General features: G+C 49.1%; 1 protein-coding gene and 2 long non-coding RNA genes across 3 annotated transcripts in view; 1 reads left to right on the top strand and 2 right to left on the bottom strand.

The window, feature by feature from the left end:
• The window catches only part of LOC149912352 (uncharacterized), a 73372-nt gene that overhangs the window by 1358 nt on the left and 49459 nt on the right, over positions 1 to 22555 (bottom strand). The window lies entirely within an intron of this gene.
• LOC149912356 (rho GTPase-activating protein 32-like) lies at positions 12037 to 14730 on the top strand. Its single transcript, XM_090130776.1, has 8 exons — positions 12037 to 12087; positions 12401 to 12482; positions 12962 to 13105; positions 13382 to 13484; positions 13580 to 13712; positions 13878 to 13960; positions 14098 to 14205; positions 14559 to 14730. The coding sequence occupies exons 1-8, from the start codon at positions 12037 to 12039 to the stop codon at positions 14728 to 14730; spliced, it is 876 nt and encodes a 291-aa protein (XP_089986902.1).
• On the bottom strand, positions 20235 to 22502 carry LOC149912355 (uncharacterized). Its single transcript, XR_016462124.1, has 3 exons — positions 22297 to 22502; positions 21884 to 22178; positions 20235 to 21351 (listed from the first exon to the last, which is right to left on the bottom strand). It is a non-coding gene; the product is annotated as an uncharacterized LOC149912355 (long non-coding RNA).

Below are 22555 nucleotides of genomic sequence, written 5' to 3'. Positions count from 1 at the left end.
GAAAACCAGATGTGTTTCCCTGCCCATGGCAAACACCAGCCTTTCCATCCTTACAGTCCTTCCTGACATCAGCACTAATTGAAACAACATCCCACTCACCTTTGCCATGTCTGCCAGAGGTTGCAGCTCTGTCTATTGCATCCCTCTAGCTGTCAACTCAAGAGCTCCTGTGTCACACAAGGAAAAGCAATCTTTTACCTGCTGTACAATGCTCATGGCAGCAGCAATGCAGATGCCAGCAGCTGATGCCCACAAGGACAGCCAGCCTGGACTTATTTTCATTACTTATCTTTGTCCTGATGTCCTTCTAGAAGCTGGGACATTTCTCCATCTCAGCAGAAGAGGGCAGGGGAGTTAAAAGGTGAGGGCACACTCTCCCCTGTTTATCTGGCACTCAAAGAGAAAGAGAAAATGAAAACCAGATGTGTTTCCCTGCCCATGGCAAACACCAGCCTTTCCATCCTTACAGTCCTTCCAGACATCAGCACTAATTGAAACAACATCCCACTCACCTTTGCCATGTCTGGCAGAGGTTGCAGCTCTTGCTATTGCATCCCTCTAGCTTTCAACTGAAGAGCTCCTGTGTCACACAAGGAAAAGCAACATTTTTCCTGCTTTGCCATGCTCATGGCAGCAGCAATGCAGATGCCAGCAGCTGATGCCCACAAGGACAGCCAGCCTGGACTTATTTTCATTACATATCTTTGTCCTGATGTCCTTCCAGAAGCTGGGACATTTCTCCCTCTCTGCAGCGGAGGGCAGGGGAGTTACAAGGTGAGGGCACACTCTCCCCTGTTTATCTGGCACTCAAAGAAAAGAGAAAATGAAAACCAGATGTGTTTCCCTGCCCATGGCAAACACCAGCCTTTCCATCCTTACAGTCCTTCCTGACATCAGCACTAATTGAAACAACATCCCACTCACCTTTGCCATGTCTGGCAGAGGTTGCAGCTCTGTCTATTGCATCCCTCTCGCTATCAACTCAAAAGCTCCTGTGTCACACATGGAAAAGCAACCTTTTACCTGCTTTGCCATGCTCATGGCAGCAGCAATGCAGATGCCAGCAGCTGATGCCCACAACGACTGCCAGCCTGGACTTATTTTCATTACATACCTTTGTCCTGATGTCCTTCTAGAAGCTGGCACATTTCACCATCTCAGCAGAAGAGGGCAGGGGAGTTAAAAGGTGAGGGCACACTCTCCCCTGTTTATCTGGCACTCAAAGAGAAAGAGAGAATGAAAACCAGATGTGTTTCCCTGCCCATGGCAAACACCAGCCTTTCCATCCTTACAGTCCTTCCTGACATCAGCACTAATTGAAACAACATCCCACTCACCTTTGCCATGTCTGGCAGAGGTTGCAACTCTGTCTATTGCATCCCTCTAGCTTTCAAGTCAAGAGCTCCTGTGTCACACAAGGAAAAGCAACCTTTTACCTGCTTTGCCATGCTCATGGCAGCAGCAATGCAGATGCCAGCAGCAGATGCCCACAAGTACTGCCAGCCTGGACTTATTTTCATTACTTATCTTTGTCCTGATGTCCTTCCAGAAGCTGGGACATTTCTCCCTCTCAGCAGCAGAGGGCAGGAGAGTTGCAAGGTGAGGGCACACTCTCCCCTGTTTATCTGGCACTCAAAGAGAAAGAGAAAATGAAAACCAGATGTGTTTCCCTGCCCATGGCAAACACCAGCCTTTCTATCCTTACAGTCCTTCCTGACATCAGCACTAATTGAAACAACATCCCACTCACCTTTGCCATGTCTGGCAGAGGTTGCAGCTCTTTCTATTGCATCCCTCTAGCTGTCAAGTCAAGAGCTCCTGTGTCACACAAGGAAAAGCAACATTTTACCTGCTTTGCCATGCTCATGGCAGCAGCAATGCAGATGCCAGCAGCTGATGCCCACAAGGACAGCCAGCCTGGACTTATTTTCATTACATATCTTTGTCCTGATGTCCTTCTAGAAGCTGGGACATTTCTCCATCTCAGCAGAAGAGGGCAGGGGAGTTGCAAGGTGAGGGCACACTCTCCCCTGTTTATCTGGCACTCAAAGAGAAAGAGAAAATGAAAACCAGATGTGTTTCCCTGCCCATGGCAAACACCAGCCTTTCCATCCTTACAGTCCTTCCTGACATCAGCACTAATTGAAACAACATCCCACTCACCTTTGCCATGTCTGGCAGAGGTTGCAGCTCTGTCTATTGCATCCCTCTAGCTTTCAAGTCAAGAGCTCCTGTGTCACACAAAGAAAAGCAATCAGCTGGAATTGAAACAACATCCCCCACATCTCTTTTTTGAACTTATTCAGGCATGAATAATAATAATGAGAATTTTTCTGTAAATCTTATTTCTGCATGGAAATGATCTGATAACCGGAGCTTTTTTCTCTAAAACAATCCAGCGAATTTGCATTGCTTATCTATGTACGCAAAATGTTTTTGCCATTCATCTCAAATATCAATACATCTGGCAAAATAAGATAGAAAAAGTATTTACAGACATTTTTGGACATTGATTACTTCTGGTCAAGTGGGAAAGAATCCCTAAGCTGCAATCATGAAATTCTTTTATCACTTTCTCTGATTTAGCCAGTGTTACTAAAAGGGAAATAAGACACAGGCTTTTGATAGCAGCTGCCAATTTAAGAACGATAATAACTTTTATTATTCTTGGCTAAGATCAAAGTCCTGCATTTCAGGTTTATCTCCAGCTCATCAAGTATAATTAACAGTTTTGGATAGCCACATTATTATATGGCAATATTGTCTTCCTGCAAGGAATTTCATTGTTTTACACGTGCCACAGGTTGTTAATAGATTGCCTGATTACCATTTATTTTTTTTATTGGCTTATGATGACCACAGAAAACTATACAGCAGCACCATAAAAACTTTAAATCCTATCCCATGTATCTGCATTCATACGAAAATTATATTGGAAAGCATTGGTGAAACTAAGATTACAAAATAAAGCAGAGGACAATTTCAGTGAAAGCCTGCAGGTTTCACAGCTCTGCCCATTTCAACCCCCTGAAGACATCCACGGGTTTCCTGCTGTGGGACACAGGCACTCACCTGCAGCTCAGCACTGCCTGCTCATGCCTGCGCACACCTTCAGGCTGGAACCAAGGAAATCCTCAGCAAAGACATCAGGACACTTTTGTTATGATGACTTTCATGAAGAAGCATCAAATATTTCTTCACGAGAAATACTGCAAGTCCCTTTGACACTAGCCCTTATTTTAAATGTTTAGATTTGTGCTTCATTCAGGCGTGCTGTCACTCCCAAAAAGATTTTTATTCCTTTTCATTCTGAGGAACACAGTGATTTCTGCCTTGTTTACTGACTGTAGGCACAGCAATACTCCTGCACCTTCAGGGAAACAGCAAATCCATCTCTTTCACACCCTACTTCTATCAAGCTCATTCACCTTACAAGGTATTTATTGCAAGCAGCTCTTCCTAAAATGGAGATTAACAGAACCTGCAACCCAGGACACCTCAGTAAGCCAGTACTTTTCATCTCCTGAAGGTGTAGGTAGACACAGAGCTGGAACATCTTTTCCAGAGCTGTGTGATGCTATCTCATCTGTGTTCCCTTACTGTTGACTCAGTGTCACTTCTTATCTAACCTGGTTGCATCCCAGGATTTCTGGTGCCAAAAATAAACTGACAGCTTTCATCACTAGTTAAAAGGAAACTGCAATAGGAAAAGCAATTTTTCTGATTTCTCTGTTGATCAAAGATGCTCAATGCAAGCCTGATGCGGTAGAAACAATATCAGCTTTAGAATGACAGTCATTAGAGCAGAATCCTTTCACTGATGAAATCCCACAGTCCTGATTCATACAACACTGACACTGGAGGACACAGTAGTTTAGATGAGAGCGCATTAAAAATGACTAAGTTAAGGTCTCAGCAAAGAGTGACAAGTATGAAAAAAAGAAGTTGCAGAAACTGCTTCAGTTTGGCACTTTGGCATAAAGTATGACAACACACAACCTGCCTGTGCAGTTCCAGAAGCAGAAGAAAGCCGTCAACCAAGACTTGTTCTCATCTGCTCTGAAAGTCCACTGGGACAAGGCCACTTTTCTCTGACGTGCTTCCAGAAGTATCACTTCTGAGCACTGTGCCAGGGAGTTACAAGATACTGTTTGTGTGTACAGAGGAGAAAAAGACGTCTGTCTGGAAACAGACTTGGTGAAGGAGAAGCAGCGTTTTCCAGAGTACTTCAGAAAGAACTGAGCACTGCCCCAAGAGCTTCAGAGCGGCAGGCTGTCACAGTGTGCCAACCAGCTCAGCTGTGAGTTGGCACTGAAGCTGCACCACAGGGAGAACAAAGCCCCCTGTGCACCCTTGGAGAGCCAAGGGTTGGAGATTCATGAACCTTGAGCTCCTTTCCAACCCGGGCCATGCTGTGATTCTGGGATTCTCACCTTTGCCTCATCTGGCAGAGGGAGGCAGCTCTTTCTCTTGTCTCCCTATGGCTGTCAGGTCACCAGGGCCAGTGTCACACAGGGAACTGCAAACACTGTGTGTGCTGTGCCCTGCCCATGGCAGCACAGAGGCAGCTGCCAGCAGCTGATGCCCACAAGGACAGCCAGCCTGGACTTCCTTTGATTCCTTCCCTTTGGATCAGCGTCCTTCAGGAAGGCGGAACATCTCTCCAGCTGAGCAGCAGAGGACAGCAGGGCTTCGTTGTCTGGGCATGTTCTCTTCTGGCCCTCTGGCCCTCACAGACACAGGAGGAGGACACAGAGGCTGCTGTAACACAGCCAGCCCTGCCTCTCAGGTCAGCTCTCAGGCCATCCTCTCTCCCCTCAGCAGCAGCTCACTGTTCTGCACTCCTCTGGCCTGGGCTGGCAGAGGTGTGCAGCAGTTCTGCTGATCTCCCAGTGCTGGCCATGTCTGCAGTGCCTGTGTGAAAGACACAGGAAGCTGCCAGCATTGCACTGCTCTGCTGTGCCCCTGCCATCACCGAGTTTGCTGTCAGCAGCTGCTGCTACACGTCCATTCAGGCACAGGCCTTTCCTTCCTGGCCCTCTTTCCCCCCCTCTCTCCTCTGCTCTCTCTCGTGCTCCCCTTTGGCCTGGGCTGGCTGAGCAGTGCAGGCCTTGTTGTTGCTCCCTGGGCCAACTACGTCACGGTTCCCCGTGACTCTGCCAGCTGCTCTGACACAGCGACTGCGTCCTCAGTGTGGATTCCAGAATGCGACAGACGTCCAGAGAAGACTTCCAGGGCTGATTGGAACATGCTGCCATCAAGAACTGCCATGGCTCAGGCCCCCTGGGAATCTGCTCACAGCGAAAGCTGCTGTCACTCTGTGTGGGCACAGCCTTGTCTGTGTAGGCCTGCTCACACTGCAGCCCCTGTCTGCACCAGAACCGTGCCGATCCACCTTCTCTTGGCCTCCTTGCCTGCATGGAAAAGGGCAGCTTGGGCTGAAGTCCCTCCACTTTCAGATGGCCGAGTGAAGTCTCTGAGCCCTGGTGACCCACGCAGCTCTTCAGCCTGCTGACCTGCTCTGCTGGGGCTGTCTTAACAGGCAGAGGGCACGTTATCCTAATGTCCCCACATCCATCCCTCTTAGCATACTGTAGGCCAGTTCCTAAAAGGACACCTGCACAATCTCTCTGAATGTTAATCAACATGTAGTTAGTTTTCAGTGGTGATTAGCTATGTGTTTAGTCAGAGGTGCAATGGTTCTAATGGTGAGAGAAAGACATTCCCAGTTGTCATCAGGTGGAACACACTTCAGACTGGAATCCTCAAGCAGACTGCAGTCAAGCTTTCTTAATTACTCGTTGTTGTTATCAATTCAGACGCATCTCTGAATTCCTGCTTGAATGAACATTCTGTAATAATCTGCTGAGACAGCGCAAGGCCTGACAATGAGACTATAGTTTATGAAAGCAGCACTTTTTACTTCCTTTACAAGTTCTTATCTGAATGCTAAATACAACATCACTTCACTTATCACTGGGTTGAACGTTTTAAATATTTGGTAAACATAATGGTTCTAATTCTGACATTTAATATGAAAATATTAAAATTCCTTGTAAGTACTTTTTTGTTAGAATGCCAGATGCTAAAGGGATGAAGTGGCACAAGAAAGCAAAATGTCTGTGCTGATGGCAGGAAGGACTGTAAGGATGGAAAGGCTGGTGTTTGCCATGGGCAGGGAAACACATCTGGTTTTCTTGTTCCCTTTGTCTTTGAGTGCCAGAAAAATAGAGGAGAGCGTGCCCTCACCTTGGACCCCTCCTGCCCTCTGCTGCTGAGATGGAGAAATGTCCCAGCTCCTACAAGGACATCAGGACAAAGATAAGTATTGGAAATAAGTCCAGGCTGGCTGTACTTGTGGGCATCTGTTGCTGGAAAATTTAATGGCAGTAAACTGCCTAGATAATGACAGAATGAGGGTGACAATAGAATGGTACGTAATCACAGTGCAATGAAAAATGTATGCAGGGTGCAGGAAGGGAGGTGTGGACATTCTGAGTTGCAACTCTTTATTTGCTCCAGAAAGCTCTATCAGAATGGAAGACTGAAGGAAATACTTTGAGGGGTTTTTTAATGTGACTGGATAAAAGATCCACGTGGCAAATTGAATAACTGAGTGGTAAAGGGACATAGATACCTCACTGTTTCATGGAACCTTTCAATTAAGCATCTGAGCACTGTGTACAGGACTTGGGAATATAAGTATTAGAGGATCATGGAATATCTTTATTTGGAAGGGACCTCGAGGATCATGTATTCCACCTCCTGGTTCCACACCGGACCTCCTATGTGTCAAGCCCTGTGTCTGAGAGCATTGTGCAAATGCTCTTTGGCCTTTGTCAGCTCAGTGCCAAACCACTGCCCTGGGGAGCCAGTGCCAAATTCCATGTATCTAGGTCATCCTACAGAATGATGCCAAGAACAGTTATAGAGATCGACTTACAAACAAAATTCTTGTCTTGAATTAATGGTACACTCACCATTTAAAAAAAAGAAAAAAAAAAGAAAAAAAAAAAGGAAATAATAGAGAAAAAAAAAAAGAAAAAGAAAAAGAAAAAGAAAAAAAGAAGAAAAAAAATGAAAAAAAAAAATCAGAGCCATATTCTTACACTGGCATTTTACAGTATTGTCAGATTTTTGTAATTCTGTTTTGTCATATAAGATTCTCTCATCATGAAATAATGACCAAATTCTCTTTTCAGATCTAAACATACAAATGCTAAAGGCAGCAGTGCTGTTCAAGAGTACATTACCAGCTCAAACACTGCTTTGGCTATAAAACTGAAGGCAGTCAGGAATTTTATCAAGGAGTTGGAAGAAAACATGCAAGTGTAGATTTAAAAGCAACCTGTATTGTTACTTAGAGTTTGATATAGTGTAATCGAATGCACAGTACTTGTAACGTGTGTTTTACAAAATGCTTTGCAATGTAGGCATCTATTAAGATGAATGCTGCAAGTTCTAATATGTCCATGACCTTTTCAAACTGTTCCTTACTCCTACACATCACTACGAGTAGTTCTTCTGTCAGGAAGGATCACATGAGTAATTAACCTGTGACCTTAAGTTTGGAATTAACTGCATACAGTGGAAGTAAGAGCTGTGGGTTATTTTGCTCTTTCAGTGTTGAACAGCCGAGGTGTTTTGTTTTGGAGGGTGGACAGTGATGGGACAAGTGGGGAGTGGCTTTAGACTGAGACGGTGGGTGTTGAGGTTTAGGTTGGATGTGAGGAGGAAGTTTTTCAGGCAGAGGGTGGTGAGGCACTGGAACAGGTTGCCCAGGGAGGCTGTGGATGCCCCATCCCTGCAGGCATCCAAGGCCAGTCTGGATGTGGCTCTGGGCAGCCTGGGCTGCTGGTTGGCAGGTTAGAAAGCCCACAGGACTTTATTGCAGCCCTGGGTGCAGGGGGATCACTGCACCTAGCATGCACACAGAAGAGCTGGAGCACACAGGTGATGTACATTCCACTTGTGAACATTCCTGCAATTCCAGAGAGCGTGCGCCTGTTCCAATCACTGCTGCACAGATTAAAAACTGATTGCAGATGAGCTGTTTTGGTATGGGGTTCTTGCCAACGGTCTGCAGTGGCTGTGTGATTCCTCGGGGAGTTGCTCTCCAGCCCAAAGGTCATGTCCTAAGTCGACCAGATCCCGTTTGTGTCCAGAAATGGCTGACAACAGATCAGCTGCTGGTCAAGTTTCTAACATCACACTGGCCTTGCTCCAGTGTCTGTGTCATCAGCCCCAGCACATACGGTGCACCTCTTCAAGGCTTTGCAACACTGAGACTCTGCACTTGGGCTCCAGACATCCTGCTGCACCAAGAGGTTATTCTAGCATAACCACGATTATAGGCAGTGTTTAGACAAGCTCTTACAGGAAAACCATGAACACAAGGCTAAAGAGAGACTAAGTGATGCACTGTGCAGGAATACTCATGGAAGTCTTCACAGTGCAGGAGTCTGATCTGATTACAGATGCTGTGCTTTAAGTACCCCTTATCATATCTTTTTTTTCACTGTTGTGCAGGGGTTGGACTCAGTGATCTCTGGAGGCTGGAGATGCTGTTTACTAATGGAAGATGGAGAGAGGAAAAGCAAGTTCAAGGCATGCTGTGCATAGCGACCACATGGCATCTGCACCATTTCCCCCTGCACAAAGGAGGAGCAGCTCACAAGCTTGGCCTGGGCCAGGGAAGGGAGCAGACAAACATCTGGACCGACCCCAAACGAGCTGGTTCTGCAGGTTGGGTGTCTTCTGCTGCTTGTCTCACATCCTGCTGCTCAGCGGTAGATTTGTTCCTGCTCAGTGCTAACAGGAAACTCACACAGCATTTCTGTTTCAGCTGTGCCAACGCTTTGATCCCTTGCTGCTTGGATGCGGCGTTTGAAGAATGATGCCTGTGCTGATGTCCAGCCAGGCTTTGGGGATGAGTCTCCACACCAGGGTCCGTCTGACAGGACTGAGGGTTGGGGATCCAGCCAGGTCGAGTCCAGTGTGCTTTGCTCTTGTTCTTAGTGCTTGTTTTTGCTCAGGAGGGCAGGAGGTGAACCTCGTGAACCAGTGCCTGCAGACGGGGTTTGCAGAGAAAGAGGTCCTGCAGGCCTTGTGTGACAGCCACGGAGCTGCAGCGAGGCTGCATCCGTGTAAAACACCAGAGATCCACGGAGGTGTGAAGGGGAGCTGTGGGCTGCAGTCACGCAGGAAGGGATGTGCATGCTCGGGGTTTGGTTGCTGTGTGTGTGTTAAGTGACTGTGATACCACTGCTGGGTCAGTGTGAGTGTACGGAACAAGTGTGACAGCCTTTTGATGGAGTCCTGTGAAAGGAGTCCTATGGATTCGAGATCCAACTATCAGTCTGTGGGCATCATCCAGGAGTTGGGGTAGGGGATGAGGCAAGGGAAGTTGGGCTGAGAAAGGGATAAAGCAGTCTGGCAGCAGTTCTGTGTTTCTCCCATCTCCTGCTTTATTTCCCTACAGGTGAAATAGATGGGTGCTGCAACATGCCCTTGAATGTAACAAAACCCACTCTAGTGTGGATTTGACATGGGCCCAGCACTGCAAGGTACGCTGCTGGGAGGAAGCGTCCATCTGGCTGAGGGCAGGAAGGCCCTCCAGAGGGATGCACTGAGGCCAGTTGTGCGAGGCTCAACAAGAGCAAGCGCCAGGTCCTGCGCTTTGGTCATGACGACCCCGTGCCAGCTTCTCCAGGATTTGGCTGGGGTAGAATTCCAAGCAGCCCCTGATTCCAGAACGTTGGGCTGGGCTGTTGGAATCTTCTGCCCTTGTGACTGGTCTTGCCTCCCCACCCTGTCCGTCGTGGTGGAGCAGCCTGGTGGCCCTCAGTGATGTCATAAGGGCTAGAATGAGGGGAGGAGCAGTGCGTGCTGCGTCCCTTCATTGGAGCGCTGGAGCTCTGACTGAGCAGCTCGCTTGTTGCACTTGTGCACCGACTGCGTCCCTTTGTCTTCACACCGTCCTGTGCAGCACCTTGTAGGTAAGCTGAGACAGTGTGGGAGAGACGGGGGGACAGTGAGTGCTGAGAACTGCTGGCTGGCGGAGCTCATAGGATCACATTATCTCCATCAGCAGAGGGGTGGCCATGAGGGACAGGGAGGTGATCGTCCCCCCCTGCTCTGCTCTTGTGAGGCCCCAGCTGCAGTACAGTGTCCAGAAAGACAGGGAGCTGTTGGAGAGGGTCCAGAGGCGAGCCACAGAGATGATCAGGGGACTGGAGCACCTCCCCTGCAAAGACAGGCTGAGGGAGCTGGGCTTGTTCAGCCTGGAGAAAAGAAGGCAGTGGGGTGACCTCATGGCAGCCTTCAGTACCTAAAGGGAGCCTAAAAAGAGGAGGGGAATCAACTCTTTGAAAGGGTAGATAACTGCAGGACAAGGGGAAATGGTTTTAAGTTGAAAACTTAAGTTTTTAAGTTGAGGGAGGGCAGATTTTGGTTTTTCCCTTGTAGTCTTTGCTAAACCGTGGAAGCAAACTGACCTGCTCTTTCTCTCTCCTCTCTCCACCCTCTGCCTGCTTCCCTGCTGCAGCTTTTGCTCGTGGAAGATCAGAGCAAAGTGACAAGGAAAGGCTGCGGATTCGTGAGATTTCTCTCCCTCGTTCTGATCTCTTGCCAGGTACCTGCCATGGTTTGTCCCCCCACATGCTTTAGCAGCCCGTGACGTCCTGTGTTTAGTAACACAGCCTCATCCAGCTTTGATGGGACGCTGGTCACGTGTGGGTTTTCTCCACGTGCTCTGCAGCTCAGCCCTCAGAAGGATGCTGTCTGTGGTGCTGTGACCAGCTGGTCTACAGGAAACCAATCCCTTAGGCAAAGAGTCCCAGCCCCAGCTTGTGCAGAGCTGCACAGCATCACCAGGGACACCAGCAGGCGTGCTTGGGCTGTGTGAGTGTGCCCGACAGCTGTAGGGAGCACAGCAGAGATGTGAACAGAGAAAATAAAAGTGTGTTTCTTTTCAGTTCCAGCTTGTCACACCTACGCTGATGGCTGTGGCGTGCAGCGAGATCAGCTGTGGGCCTGACCTGGCATGGACAGAGGTAGAGTATGAAGCTCTGATTGGTCTTTGTTCCCTGACTGCAGCCAGCAGAGTGAGCCGTAGATGTGCTCTCCTGCTTTCCAAGAGAGCTCCTCTGTGGCAAGACAGTAGTGCAAGTGTGGCAAGTTTATAAAAGTACGAGAGCCATCTCGGCTGTTGTGTTTGTCCTCTACTGACTTTTCCCTTGAAATGGCTGCAGAAACAACAATCATTCTCTGCTCTGTTTGGCCTCGCTGTTGGTTGGACTGCTCAAGAGAGCTGCTTTGTGCTTGCAATGGCACTGTTTGCACCTTGTAACTGCAGCCGTAGCTTTGGTTTCCCTCTTCACGGTCTCCTAGCATCTGAAACAGTCAGCCTTCCTGCACAAAGAGCGCAGGAAAGGTGGGGGCAAAATGGACAAGGCCACCTGTCTGCATCAGTGCCATTGCTGATTAGTCTGGGTGGGGAGAGATGCATCTTTGCATTGCCTGGCGTGTGCCTGCTGCACACCAGGGAGAGAAACAGCCGTTATTAGACTTGCAGTTCCTTCTGAAGTGCCCATGATAAGGACCGAGTGCATTTCCTGCAGCTTTCTCTGCAGATGTGCTCCTCACCTTGAAATCCTCCTTGTTGGTTCCCAGCTCCTCACCGTGGCCTGTGCTCTCTGTTTCAGGCTGAGAACAAGGGGAAGCCCCTGCTGGACCATGAGGTGGCACCTGTGAATGTTCCAGCTATTGCTGCTGCCCATGCTATTAAGAGATACGTTGCCCAGGCAGCGGATGAACTCTCCTTTGAGGTAAGCAGTTCAAGGCGTTCCTTGTTGCTCAATTTTACAATGGCAAATGCCTTCAGAGCTGCACTGGTGCAAGTGCTCTCATGCTCGGCGATGTTTGGCAGTGCAGAAGAATGCAGTCATTTGAGCTGTGCTTTCCTCCCAGCCGTGCTGAAGCTGGGATTGACGTTGCAATCTCTTGCAGGTGGGAGACATCATCTGTGTCATCGACATGCCACCAAAGGAGCTGACCCCCTGGTGGAGAGGCAAGCTCGGCTTCCAGGTAGGCACAAGCTTCAGACTGGAGAGTGCAACTTCAGTAAAGGCAGGAATCTCAGCTTAGAGCTGCTCTGCCTGCACAGGATGCCCAGTGGACATAAACAGTTTCCTTGTGTCAGTGTCAGAGGACCTTGCCTTTGGCTGCAAATGTTGAAAAATTATTACCTTTATGCTGTGAACTATGGCCATTTTCTGCTGGATAGTCTTATGGAACGTCAGGCAAGCACGTTCTGAGGGAAATGTTACGTGCCTTTTGGTTTAACAGTTCAGATCTGAGAAGTGCTGCATGCAATAGTTGGCTTCTCTTCTTGTAACAGGTTGGATTTTTCCCAGGGGAGTGTGTGGAACTCATTAATAAGAACATTCCTGAGGCACTCATCAATTCTGTGCCAAAGCCAGGTATGGATGTTACATTTGATGGTGTGGGAAAGCAAAATGAAGTCTTTTTGGGGGTATGTTCCATGTTTAGTACCTCCTTTATCCATCCCACATTGTCCTCTGGGTTGATGATTCTTCATGCACACCATGGGGCAGAGATTTGGCCCAATCCTCCTGAGTTTATGATTGGACTTGGCAAAACTATAGAATCTTCATAGAATGGCTTGGGATGGAAGGGACCTCAGGGATCATCATGCTCCAACCCTCCTGCCTCAGGATGGTCTCCCAGCCCCCACATTTAATGTCAGATTAGACCAGGCTGCCCAGGGCCCCATCCAGCCTGGCCTTGGGCTCCTCCAGAGATGGGGAAAATCCCTTTTTGTATGTACTGGTTGGTAATGTTCTTCCCGTTCTGACGTGCTCTGTAGAATGTGCTGTGCTCGGCCTCGTCCAACGGAGCCAAACCTGAAATGACCTGGTTTCTTCCTTTTGTTGTGCAGTGCCCAAGAAACGCAGCAAGATCCTCACCTTCCTTCGTTCCTTGGTGAAGGCCCGCCCAAAGAAACCGACCGAGCGGGAGGTGGAGAAGGAAAGGGTGTTTGGCGGTGACCTGGGAGAGCATCTTCTCCACTCCGGTCGTGATGGTAAGGAGCTGCCCATTCCTGAGATCTTCCTCTGCTGGCATCTAAATAAGATGAAAGGGAGCTCATATCTAGCAGGGGGTAGGCTGATAGCAGTGGAGGCACGTGTAATGGGAGTTGATGGCTGAAGGATAAAGTGAGGCGGATACTCCTAAGAGACAAGCACATCTGTATTTGCTTCAGCCAAGCCTGGCTGGGCTTAATGGATGGGATGTGAAGCACAGCCTGCAGCAGGACTTGAATCAGGAGCTCCACTGACGGCTGGCACGTGTTCTTCAGTCCCCCAGGTCCTCCAGAGCTGCGCTGAGTTCATTGAGCAGCACGGCGTGGTGCAGGGGATATACCGCCTGTCCGGCGTCGCATCCAACATCCAGAGACTGCGGTAAGAGTGCTGCGACTGACACAGCCTGAGTGCATCTGGTGTGGCTTTGGGCTTGCCTTCCTCTCGCTCAACCGGGTTTGCGTCCCTCTCTCCAGGCAGGAATTTGAGTCGGAGCAGATTCCTGAGCTCACCGTCCGTGACATTCACAGCGTGAGCTCCCTCTGCAAGATGTACTTCAGGGAGCTCCCGAACCCTCTGCTCACCCACCAGCTGTACGGCAAGTTCTCGGTAAGCACAAGGCCACGTCTTTCATTTCCCTCTTCCTGGGCCTCTTGGCAGATGGCTGCAGCAGTGCCCCAGCTCGGAGGCCCTTTTGCTGTCAGCCCCACGAGGTTTACTCGCAGTGGTGTACTAGCCTGATTGGTGTCTCGCTCCCTTTCTGCACTACTCCAGGATGCTGTTGGTGCCGCTACAGAGGAGGAGCGGCTGCTCAGAATGCAGGACGTCATCCAGCAGCTGCCCGCTCCTCACTACAGGTCAGTGCTGCCCTCAGCCTGCTGAGCTCAGCCCTGCTGCATTGCAGAGGGCAACGATGCGGTTCCAGCCTTTGTCTTTCTGAATTGCAGCACGGCATGCTCGTTGGTGCTGAACATTTGCCTCTCTTGTTTTCCAGGACACTGGAGTTCCTGATGAGACACTTGGCATGTCTGGCTGGGAGCTCCACCACCACAAACATGCATGCCAAGAACCTAGCCATTGTGTGGGCTCCAAACCTCTTAAGGTAAACTTCTGCTTCGGTTTCAACACTTCCTCTGTTCTCCAGTTAAGAAAAGCAGTCCTCTCTTTTTCTCCATCAAATGTGCTCTTCTCCTGTAAAATCTGTGGCTGACAGAAGCGCAGGAGCCTGGGCTGTTCTCCAACCCCACGGGCACAATGTCTAGGTGACAATTTCTGCAGTCTTGTTGAGATGGGACTGACGTGTCCTTGATCATCCAGGGGAATTTCTGCAGTGGCATCACTGACTGCCCACTGCGGAAGTCTCCAGAGCCTCAGCTGACAGCTTTTGGCTGCAACAATTCAGACTCGGGGAAGCGGTCTTGGAGAAATGACTTCTAAAATCTGCCTTTTCTACAGATCACAGCAGAATGAGTCTGCCTGCGCCAGCGGAAGAGCTGCCTGCATGGAGCTGCAGACGCAGTCGGATGTGGTGGAATTCATCATCAACCACACTGACGTCCTCTTCGGCTCCAAATCCGGAGCAGACATTGCAGATGCAGCAGGTGAGTGTCTTCCTCCATTAGCTTGATCTTGACCTGACACCTTGACCAAATGCAGGCCTTCTCCAGGATGTTTGAGATACTCTTTTACCATCAAGGGGACAGCAGACCTCTGGACTTCCATTAGGGTATGGCATCCTGTTGCTGGATGCTGAGAATGTCCAAGCCCAAACTTCACAAGGAGGAAACCGTCATTATTATGGTTTGCACGCAGGAAAAGCTTGATGCAAGTGTGGCAGCGAAGCTTTCTCAGTTCCCTGCCCCCATTTCCTTGGGTTTTTCCTTGCCTATTTTGATACAGTAAGCTGCTCTTAATGATGACCATGTCCTTTGCCATAAACACACCTCTTCCCACATGGTTATTTTGGGCTCCTCTTCTTCCAGTGGCTCGGATAAGCAAGCCTGAGAAAAATACAGCACCTCCCCCAGAACTGTGGTGGCTGTGCTGCTGCTTTCTGATCCTCGCTCTTACCTGTGGTTTTCCCTGACAGGGCACAATTCTCTCCCAGGGCCCAAGTCTGTGGGGGTCTCTTCTGCTGCCACAAAGCTGCTCAGCCTGGAGGAGGCACAGGCACAGAGGCGAGGCCACAGCACCTCTTCTGTGGTAACAGAGAGCAGCAGGGACATTGAAGTGGAAGAAAGCCCTGCAGCTGGGCAGGGCAAATTCCACACCGTCGTTGACTTTCCATCTGACAGGTAAAGAGGACTTTCTTTTCCAGCACCTAGCATCATTGTTTGGGTGGGTTTTTGTGTTTTCCTGCAGAAACCAGGCAGTGCTAGGAACAAGCAACTGCTGCCAAGAGCTCAGTGCTGCTCTTCCCTCACCCTGCACCACGCACGACTCACAGCATTGGCTGTTTTCTCTCTCCAGACAAAATCCACCCAGCAAGACTGAGGAATCACCAGCTAGCAGTTGGTGTTGCTGCTTCAGCCTCAGGAAGCCATCCTCTGGCAGCAAACGCCAACTGCAGCGCAATGCCAGGCAGCCCTCAGAAACAGCAGTGGTAGTCCTGGCAGGTAAGGGTGCAAATGCAGCTTCCAAATCCCTGCTTTTCAGGAACATACAATTCAAGCTTGCTCTGCACATGTATCTCTTTCTAGCGTTCAATCCCGTGCCTAAATCTTCACCCCTGATCAAGTACCACTGTCGTAATTCAGCTTGTGAAAGTTTGACACTAACCCCTGTGTATCCTTTCTAGGTGAATCGAGCCCTTGCCAAGCCATAAGATCCAGGGCAAGTAGCGAGGATGCTCTGTGTGCTTCCATCAGTGGAGAGCTCTTAGGAAGCACAAATTGCTGCAGTTCTAATAGCAGCCTTCCATCTAACAACATTAATGGAGAGAAGGAGCTCATCGAAGTCCATGCTCTCATTACACCTGGCTCTGCTGAAGTTGCTGACCTGAGCCTGCAAGCCACCACAGTCACAAGTGTGGATTTTAACCCAGAGTCTCTGCAGTGCCGCCCATCTGAAGCACAGTGTGAGTGCCCCGACAGCAGCACCTCCATGCAGGAGCAGGTCAGCATCAGTGAAGAGGAGCAGAGCCTCTTGCAGGGGGACTTTCAATCAGGCCTCCAGTCCCAGGCACCGGACAGCAGCACTGAGAGCTCTGAGCCACTCTCTCCATGACAAGACAGGATGAGTCCCATCTTCACCGTGGACCTCTCACACCCTCCTGTCCTTTATATAATAATAAAAGCACACTCGTGCTCAATCAACGCCTTGACTGCCTCCAGTGCCTTCATTCAAACAGATTGGGATGAATGCAGCACACAGCAAGGCACCTCAGCTTGCAATGCTGTGGCCGTGGGGTGCGTGCAGCACAGCTCCGGGTTTGTTCCTGTTTTGTCTGGCTTTGGGATGTCTGCAGGGGGAGCTCTGCTACCATTTGGCATGGTAGCAAATAATCTCTCGCATCCTGGATGCTGCTCATGATACTCCCAAGCTTCCTGGCTGTGGCTTTGTGATGCTTTTCAGGGCTTTCTGATGCATTTCCATGCGTTGGCTGTTCTTTAACACCTCTCTCCTCCCATCATGTCCTTTCCTGGCTCCCATCTACGAACTGGCCCTGCAGATCATCTCCAGACCTGTCATCATCACACTGCGGCAGGAGAAGCTCCCCCTGGCCAACGTCAGGCAGTACTGCTTGGTCTGCAGCTCAGTGGCCATTTCCCTTTTAGGCGGCTCCTGCAGAAGAATCAAGCAGCAGAACCTTTTGCTCACCCTGCAGCACAAAGATGCTACGCAAGCAGAAACAACCTGGGAATCTCTGGGTCTGCAAGACTTCACAGACACTCACCGACTGTGTCTGATGGTTCCCTCCCATCCTTGATTTCCTTCTCCCCTTCTCCACATCAGATCCCACTGCTGAGCCATGATCAAGCTGCCCAGTGTGGCAGAGCATCGTGCAGAGCCGTGCTGGCACCTCCTCCCCTTCCTCTCCTGCAGCTCAGCCTGCAACCTGAGCAAGTTTTTTTCTGAGAAAGTGACCAGCTCTTTTCCATCCCTTTGCCCCTACAAACAGTTGTCCAGAGGATCTCGTCCAAGAATTCCTGGAACAGCCTGCAGCTGGCTCTCCTGAAGTTCAGGCTCCTGCCTTTGCTTCCTGCCAGGCCCGCATTCCTTGAGATCACCAACTCAAGGAGGGCATGGTCACTGCAGCCCTGACCGCCTCCTGTCGTAACCCCTGGTGTGCACCATGTCCAGCAATGCTTCCCTTCTGCTTGCTGTGCCCAATGCCTGCACCACAGAGTGATTCTCACTGCACTCCAGGAGTCTGTCAGATTGCTTGCAGCCAGCCATGCTGATTTCCCAGACTGACTGGAATCCCCCATCAGGATGAGAGTCAGTGAGTGCGATGCTTCTGCTGGCTGCAGTAAGCAGCTCCCACCAACAGGCTCTCTTTCCAGGCGGCTGTAGCAGACCCTCACCTCCAGAAGCCCTGCACTGCTGCACTTCCTAATTTTACCCACAAGTTCACAACCTGCTCATGGCTCTTCTTAGTTCTTTGCAGTCAACTTCTCATCATAGAGGGCAAATCCCTTGCCTTCCAGAATTCCATAGTATCAATTGTGTCTGCTTTATGTCAGGATATTTTTTCTTTTTTTTCCCATTTTCTAGGTAGGAAAATGAATTTCTGAGCCAGGGGAAGCAGAAGTGAAACAGTCTTCCTGGCACTGCTCAGGTTGCATGAGTTGCCAAGTGCTCCTCAGGTAATGTGTGCTGAAGAGCTGACCTTGGTGGCAGGGGCTGTGGCTGCATTTTGTGCCTGTCATGCGGGAATCCAAGAAAGCCTATTGAGAGCAGGAGCTGCAGAGCGAGATAAACATCACGAGAAGGTAAGGCTGAGAAGCAAGGACACCTCCAGAAAGAAGAGAAAAACTGAGTCAAGTGAGCTGCGTGACGGCCGTGTGATGCTGACCATGATTGGAGGAAGAGCGCATGGCTGGGAATGACTGATGGCTCTGGTTGGATGGGTGCCTGTGTGCACAGAGTTAAGGAGTGTTTGTGGGATGTTTTGCTGGCATCTAACGGCTGTAAGGGGAAGTCAAGAGAGAAAACTTGTGAATGCATATAAGGGATGTTAAAATCTGGAATGGATTGTTTGGATCATTCACATCTGAGTCCAGATTGCCACATTGCCAGAACGTGGGGCCCAGGATTTCCCTTAGAGTGCCAACTGCTTATTTTACATGATAAAAGGTAACATTGAAAAAAGCTTCCCTTTTTGCATTAGAATAACGCATTGATATTTGATGTTTCTGTCTTTCCATTCCTTTAGCAGCCTGGGTGTTGATGCAGCTGCATGCATCTGCTGCCCTCCCCTTCTGTTTTGTGTAAAAGAACAGTAAAATATGCAATCAGTGTGAGATCTTTCTGAAGTATTTTACTTTATTTGCCCCTAGGCTGCAATGGCTGGGAAATGGCAGTGTCACCCAGGAGCCCACACGGCGACCTGATGTCTCATTGTTGGGGTCTATTGGAAACCACCACGATGACAAAAGAATGCCTGGGATTCCTCCGGCCCAAATGCCAAACCTTGCACTTGGCTGTGCTGAACCTCATGAGGTTCACCCAGGCCCACCTCTCAAGTCTGCTGAGCTCAAACAGATGTCATTTTTCTCGTGTCCTTCCATTCCGAGTCCATCTGTTCCCCAAAGCAAAAGAATTCTGACCAAGGCTGCAGTTGCAGCTGACTTCCCAAGGCTGCAAGACGTGGTGGTGACACAGCCTTGTGCTTCTGCATTGGTGCTCATCCCACGTTTCCTTTCTCTGTCTCGCAGGTCAGCTCCTGCTGGAAGCAGATGGTATCCCAGTGTGAATGAAGGTCAGTGCAGGAGCAGCTGCTGATGGGAGGAAGGAAGTCCATGCTGAAGAGCTCTGAAGCATCTGCAGGTATGGTTCTGGAGGAGGCAGCAGTGATGTCGGAGGGCTCCCCAGCAGGAAGCTGTCTCATCCAAATGCTTGCTGAGTGGTTGGAAGGGAGCTTTCTGCATGACAGCAGCACCAGCTGCTTGCTTCAAATGCTGCAAAGACAAGGATTAGCACGAGTTCCAGTATCTACAGTATCATCACGAATCACGATAGGATTACAATGTGTCCTCATACAAACGCAGCCATTTCTCTCTGAGTCCAAAGGCTGTTCGGAAAGCATCTTTGAGGTCTCTCACACCAAACCACTGCTGTCCGTGTGGGATCTGACTCATTAGGGTATAGGGGTTAGGAACCACAGGCTGTCTTTTGAGAACGGGTTCAGTCATTTCCTTACATCTTGCACCAGCCGATACGTGCCGTCTGCCTTCCGTGCCGACAGGATTGGGGTGTTATAAGGCCACAGACAAGGTTCCAGAAGACCATCCTTAACCAGTGTCTGTGTTACAGCTTTTAGACCCACTCTCCCTTCTAAGGCTATGGGATATTGTTTCACTGCTTCACAGCTCCACTCCCTCCTTGGGCAGTTCTTTGTAAGGGAAAATTGTGAGTCCACCCCGATTTCCTTCCCCTGCCCACAGCTTTGGATTCATTTCTTCTTCATCACAGCTGTTAACACATTCATTGACCCCTGATATCTGTTTCACAGACTTGCAGCTGTAATCCTCATTTAACTGTTAAATCTCTCCCCCATAAATCGGTCCCTGCTTCAGGCACAGAGAACAATTGCCCTGCAACTATTTTATCTTTCCATTTTAACTCTGTGGTCTCCAAGAGTGGAGCTGTCATTTCTGATCCCTCAGCCCCAGTTATGCACAACAGCCACATCCAGATACACGTCTGGTACCTCTGAACTAGCTAATGCTGTAGGATGGAATGTTGTTTCTGCTCTGGGTATCAAATGTGGGATTGGACAGAAGCAGTACAGCACCATGTGTTTAGTAATTTGCCCTTAGAAACAGTTTGAAAAAGTAGAAAGACTTCATTAGTATTAGTAAAAATAAGTTATTTCATAACATATTTTAGAAATACAGTTGTTCAATCATGTGATCAATTCTCACTTACAGAACTGTAATAGTTACAAATTGCATGGGTATAGCATTAAGGACCAGAAAGCATGTTGTAAGGCCATTCTGTTTGGATAGGAGAAGCTCAGCAAAAGAAAAACAGACTCCAAAGAAGCCAGGGCCTCCACACAAGGCCGAACTGACTCACTCTGTGGGCAGGTTGGGATGCAACAGGCAGGCATCAAGAGACTCCCCTCTGTCCTCCTTCCAAACTTCTCTCTATTCAGGGATGAGCAGCTGTCCAGAAATAGTGGCCAAGTGTTGATAAGCAGCTGTCAGACGTTCAATAATTAGTAGTATACCTGCTGAGCTAGCAACAATTGGTGTTTAGCCAGTCACACACACACACACAGAATGGCACTGGTTGGAAAGGACCTCAAGGATCAGGAATCTCCAACTCCCTGCCACAGGCAGGACCACCAACATCTGTAGCACTGCACATATGCACATTGCTGGATAGAAACAGCAGTGTGGGAAAAAACTGTATGCTGTGGATGCAAAGGGTGAATCAGAATGGCTTAACAGCTGTCCCACAAGGAAAAGCAATCCCTTACCTGCTTTGCCATGCTCATGGCAGCAGCAATGCAGATGCCAGCAGCTGATGCCCACAAGGAACGCCAGCCTGGACTTATTTTCATTACATATCTTTCTCCTGATGTCCTTCTAGAAGCTGGAACATTTCTCCATCTCAGCAGAAGAGGGCAGGAGGGGTCCAAGGTGAGGGCACACTCTCCCCTGTTTATCTGGCACTCAAAGAGAAAGAGAAAATGAAAACCAGATGTGTTTCCCTGCCCATGGCAAACACCAGCCTTTCCATCCTTACAGTCCTTCCTGACATCAGCACTAATTGAAACAACATCCCACTCACCTTTGCCATGTCTGGCAGAGGTTGCAGCTCTTTCTATTGCATCCCTCTAGCTATCAAGTCAAGAGCTCCTGTGTCACACAAGGAAAAGCAATCTTTTACCTGCTTTGCCATGCTCATGTCAGCAGCAATGCAGATGCCAGCAGCTGATGCCCACAAGGACAGCCAGCCTGGACTTATTTTCATTACATATCTTTGTCCTGATGTCCTTCTACAAGCTGGAAGATTTCTCCATCTCAGCAGAGGAGGGCAGGGGAGTTCCAAGGTGAGGGCACACTCTCCTCTTTTTCTGGCACACAATGAGAATATGAAAACCAGATGTGTTTCCCTGCCCATGGCAAACACCAGATTTTCCATCCTTACAGTCCTTCCTGACATCAGCACTAATTAAAACAACATCCCACTCACCTTTGCCATGTCTGGCAGAGGTTGTTGCAATTTCTATTTCATCCCTCCAGCTTTCATTTTATCAGAACCTGTGTCACACAAGGAAAAGCAATCTTTTACCTGCTTTGCCATGCTCATGGCAGCAGCAATGCAGATGCCAGCAGCTGATGCCCACAAGGACAGCCAGCCTGGACTTATTTTCATTACATATCTTTGTCCTGATGTCCTTCTAGAAGCTGGCACATTTCTCCATCTCAGCAGAAGAGGGCAGGAGAGTTCCAAGGTGAGGGCACACTCTCCCCTGTTTGTCTGGCACTCAAAGAGAAAGAGAAGATGAAAACCAGCAGTGTTTCCCTGCCCATGGCAAACACCAGCCTTTCCATCCTTACAGTCCTTCCTGACATCAGCACTAATTGAAACAACATCCCACTCACCTTTGCCATGTCTGGCATAGGTTGCAGCTCCTTCTATTACATCCCTCTAGCTGTCAAGTCAAGAGCTCCTCTGTCACACAAGGAAAAGCAATCTTTTACCTGCTTTGCCATGCTCATGGCAGCAGCAATGCAGATGCCAGCATCTGATGCTTACAAGGACAGACACGCTTGGACTTATTTTCATTACATATCTTTGTCCTGATGTCCTTCTAGAAGCTGGCACATTTCACCCTCTGAGCAGCAAAGGGCAGGAGGGGTCCAAGGTGAGGGCACACTCTCCCCTGTTTATCTGGCACTTAAAGAGAAAGAGAAAATGAAAACCAGATGTGTTTCCCTGCCCATGGCAAACACCAGCCTTTCCATCCTTACAGTCCTCCTGACATCAGCACTAATTGAAACAACATCCCACTCACCTTTGCCATGTCTGGTAGAGGTTGCAGCTCTTTCTATTGCATCCCTCTAGCTTTCAAGTCAAGAGCTCCTGTGTCACACAAGGAAAAGCAATCATTTACCTGCTGAGCCATGCTCATGGCAACACCAGTGCAGATGCCAGCAGCTGATGCCCACAAGGACAGCCAGCCTGGACTTATTTTCATTACATATCTTTGTCCTGATGTCCTTCTAGAAGCTGGCACATTTCTCCATCTCAGCAGAAGAGGGCAGGAGAGTTCC

Source organism: Phasianus colchicus, chromosome Z, assembly GCF_987193195.1.
Source record: "Phasianus colchicus chromosome Z, bPhaCol1.hap1.1, whole genome shotgun sequence".
NCBI classification, from domain to species: domain Eukaryota; kingdom Metazoa; phylum Chordata; class Aves; order Galliformes; family Phasianidae; genus Phasianus; species Phasianus colchicus.
The sequence above is the reverse complement of the archived record's forward strand: the minus strand, read 5'-3'. Positions and strand labels throughout refer to the sequence as shown.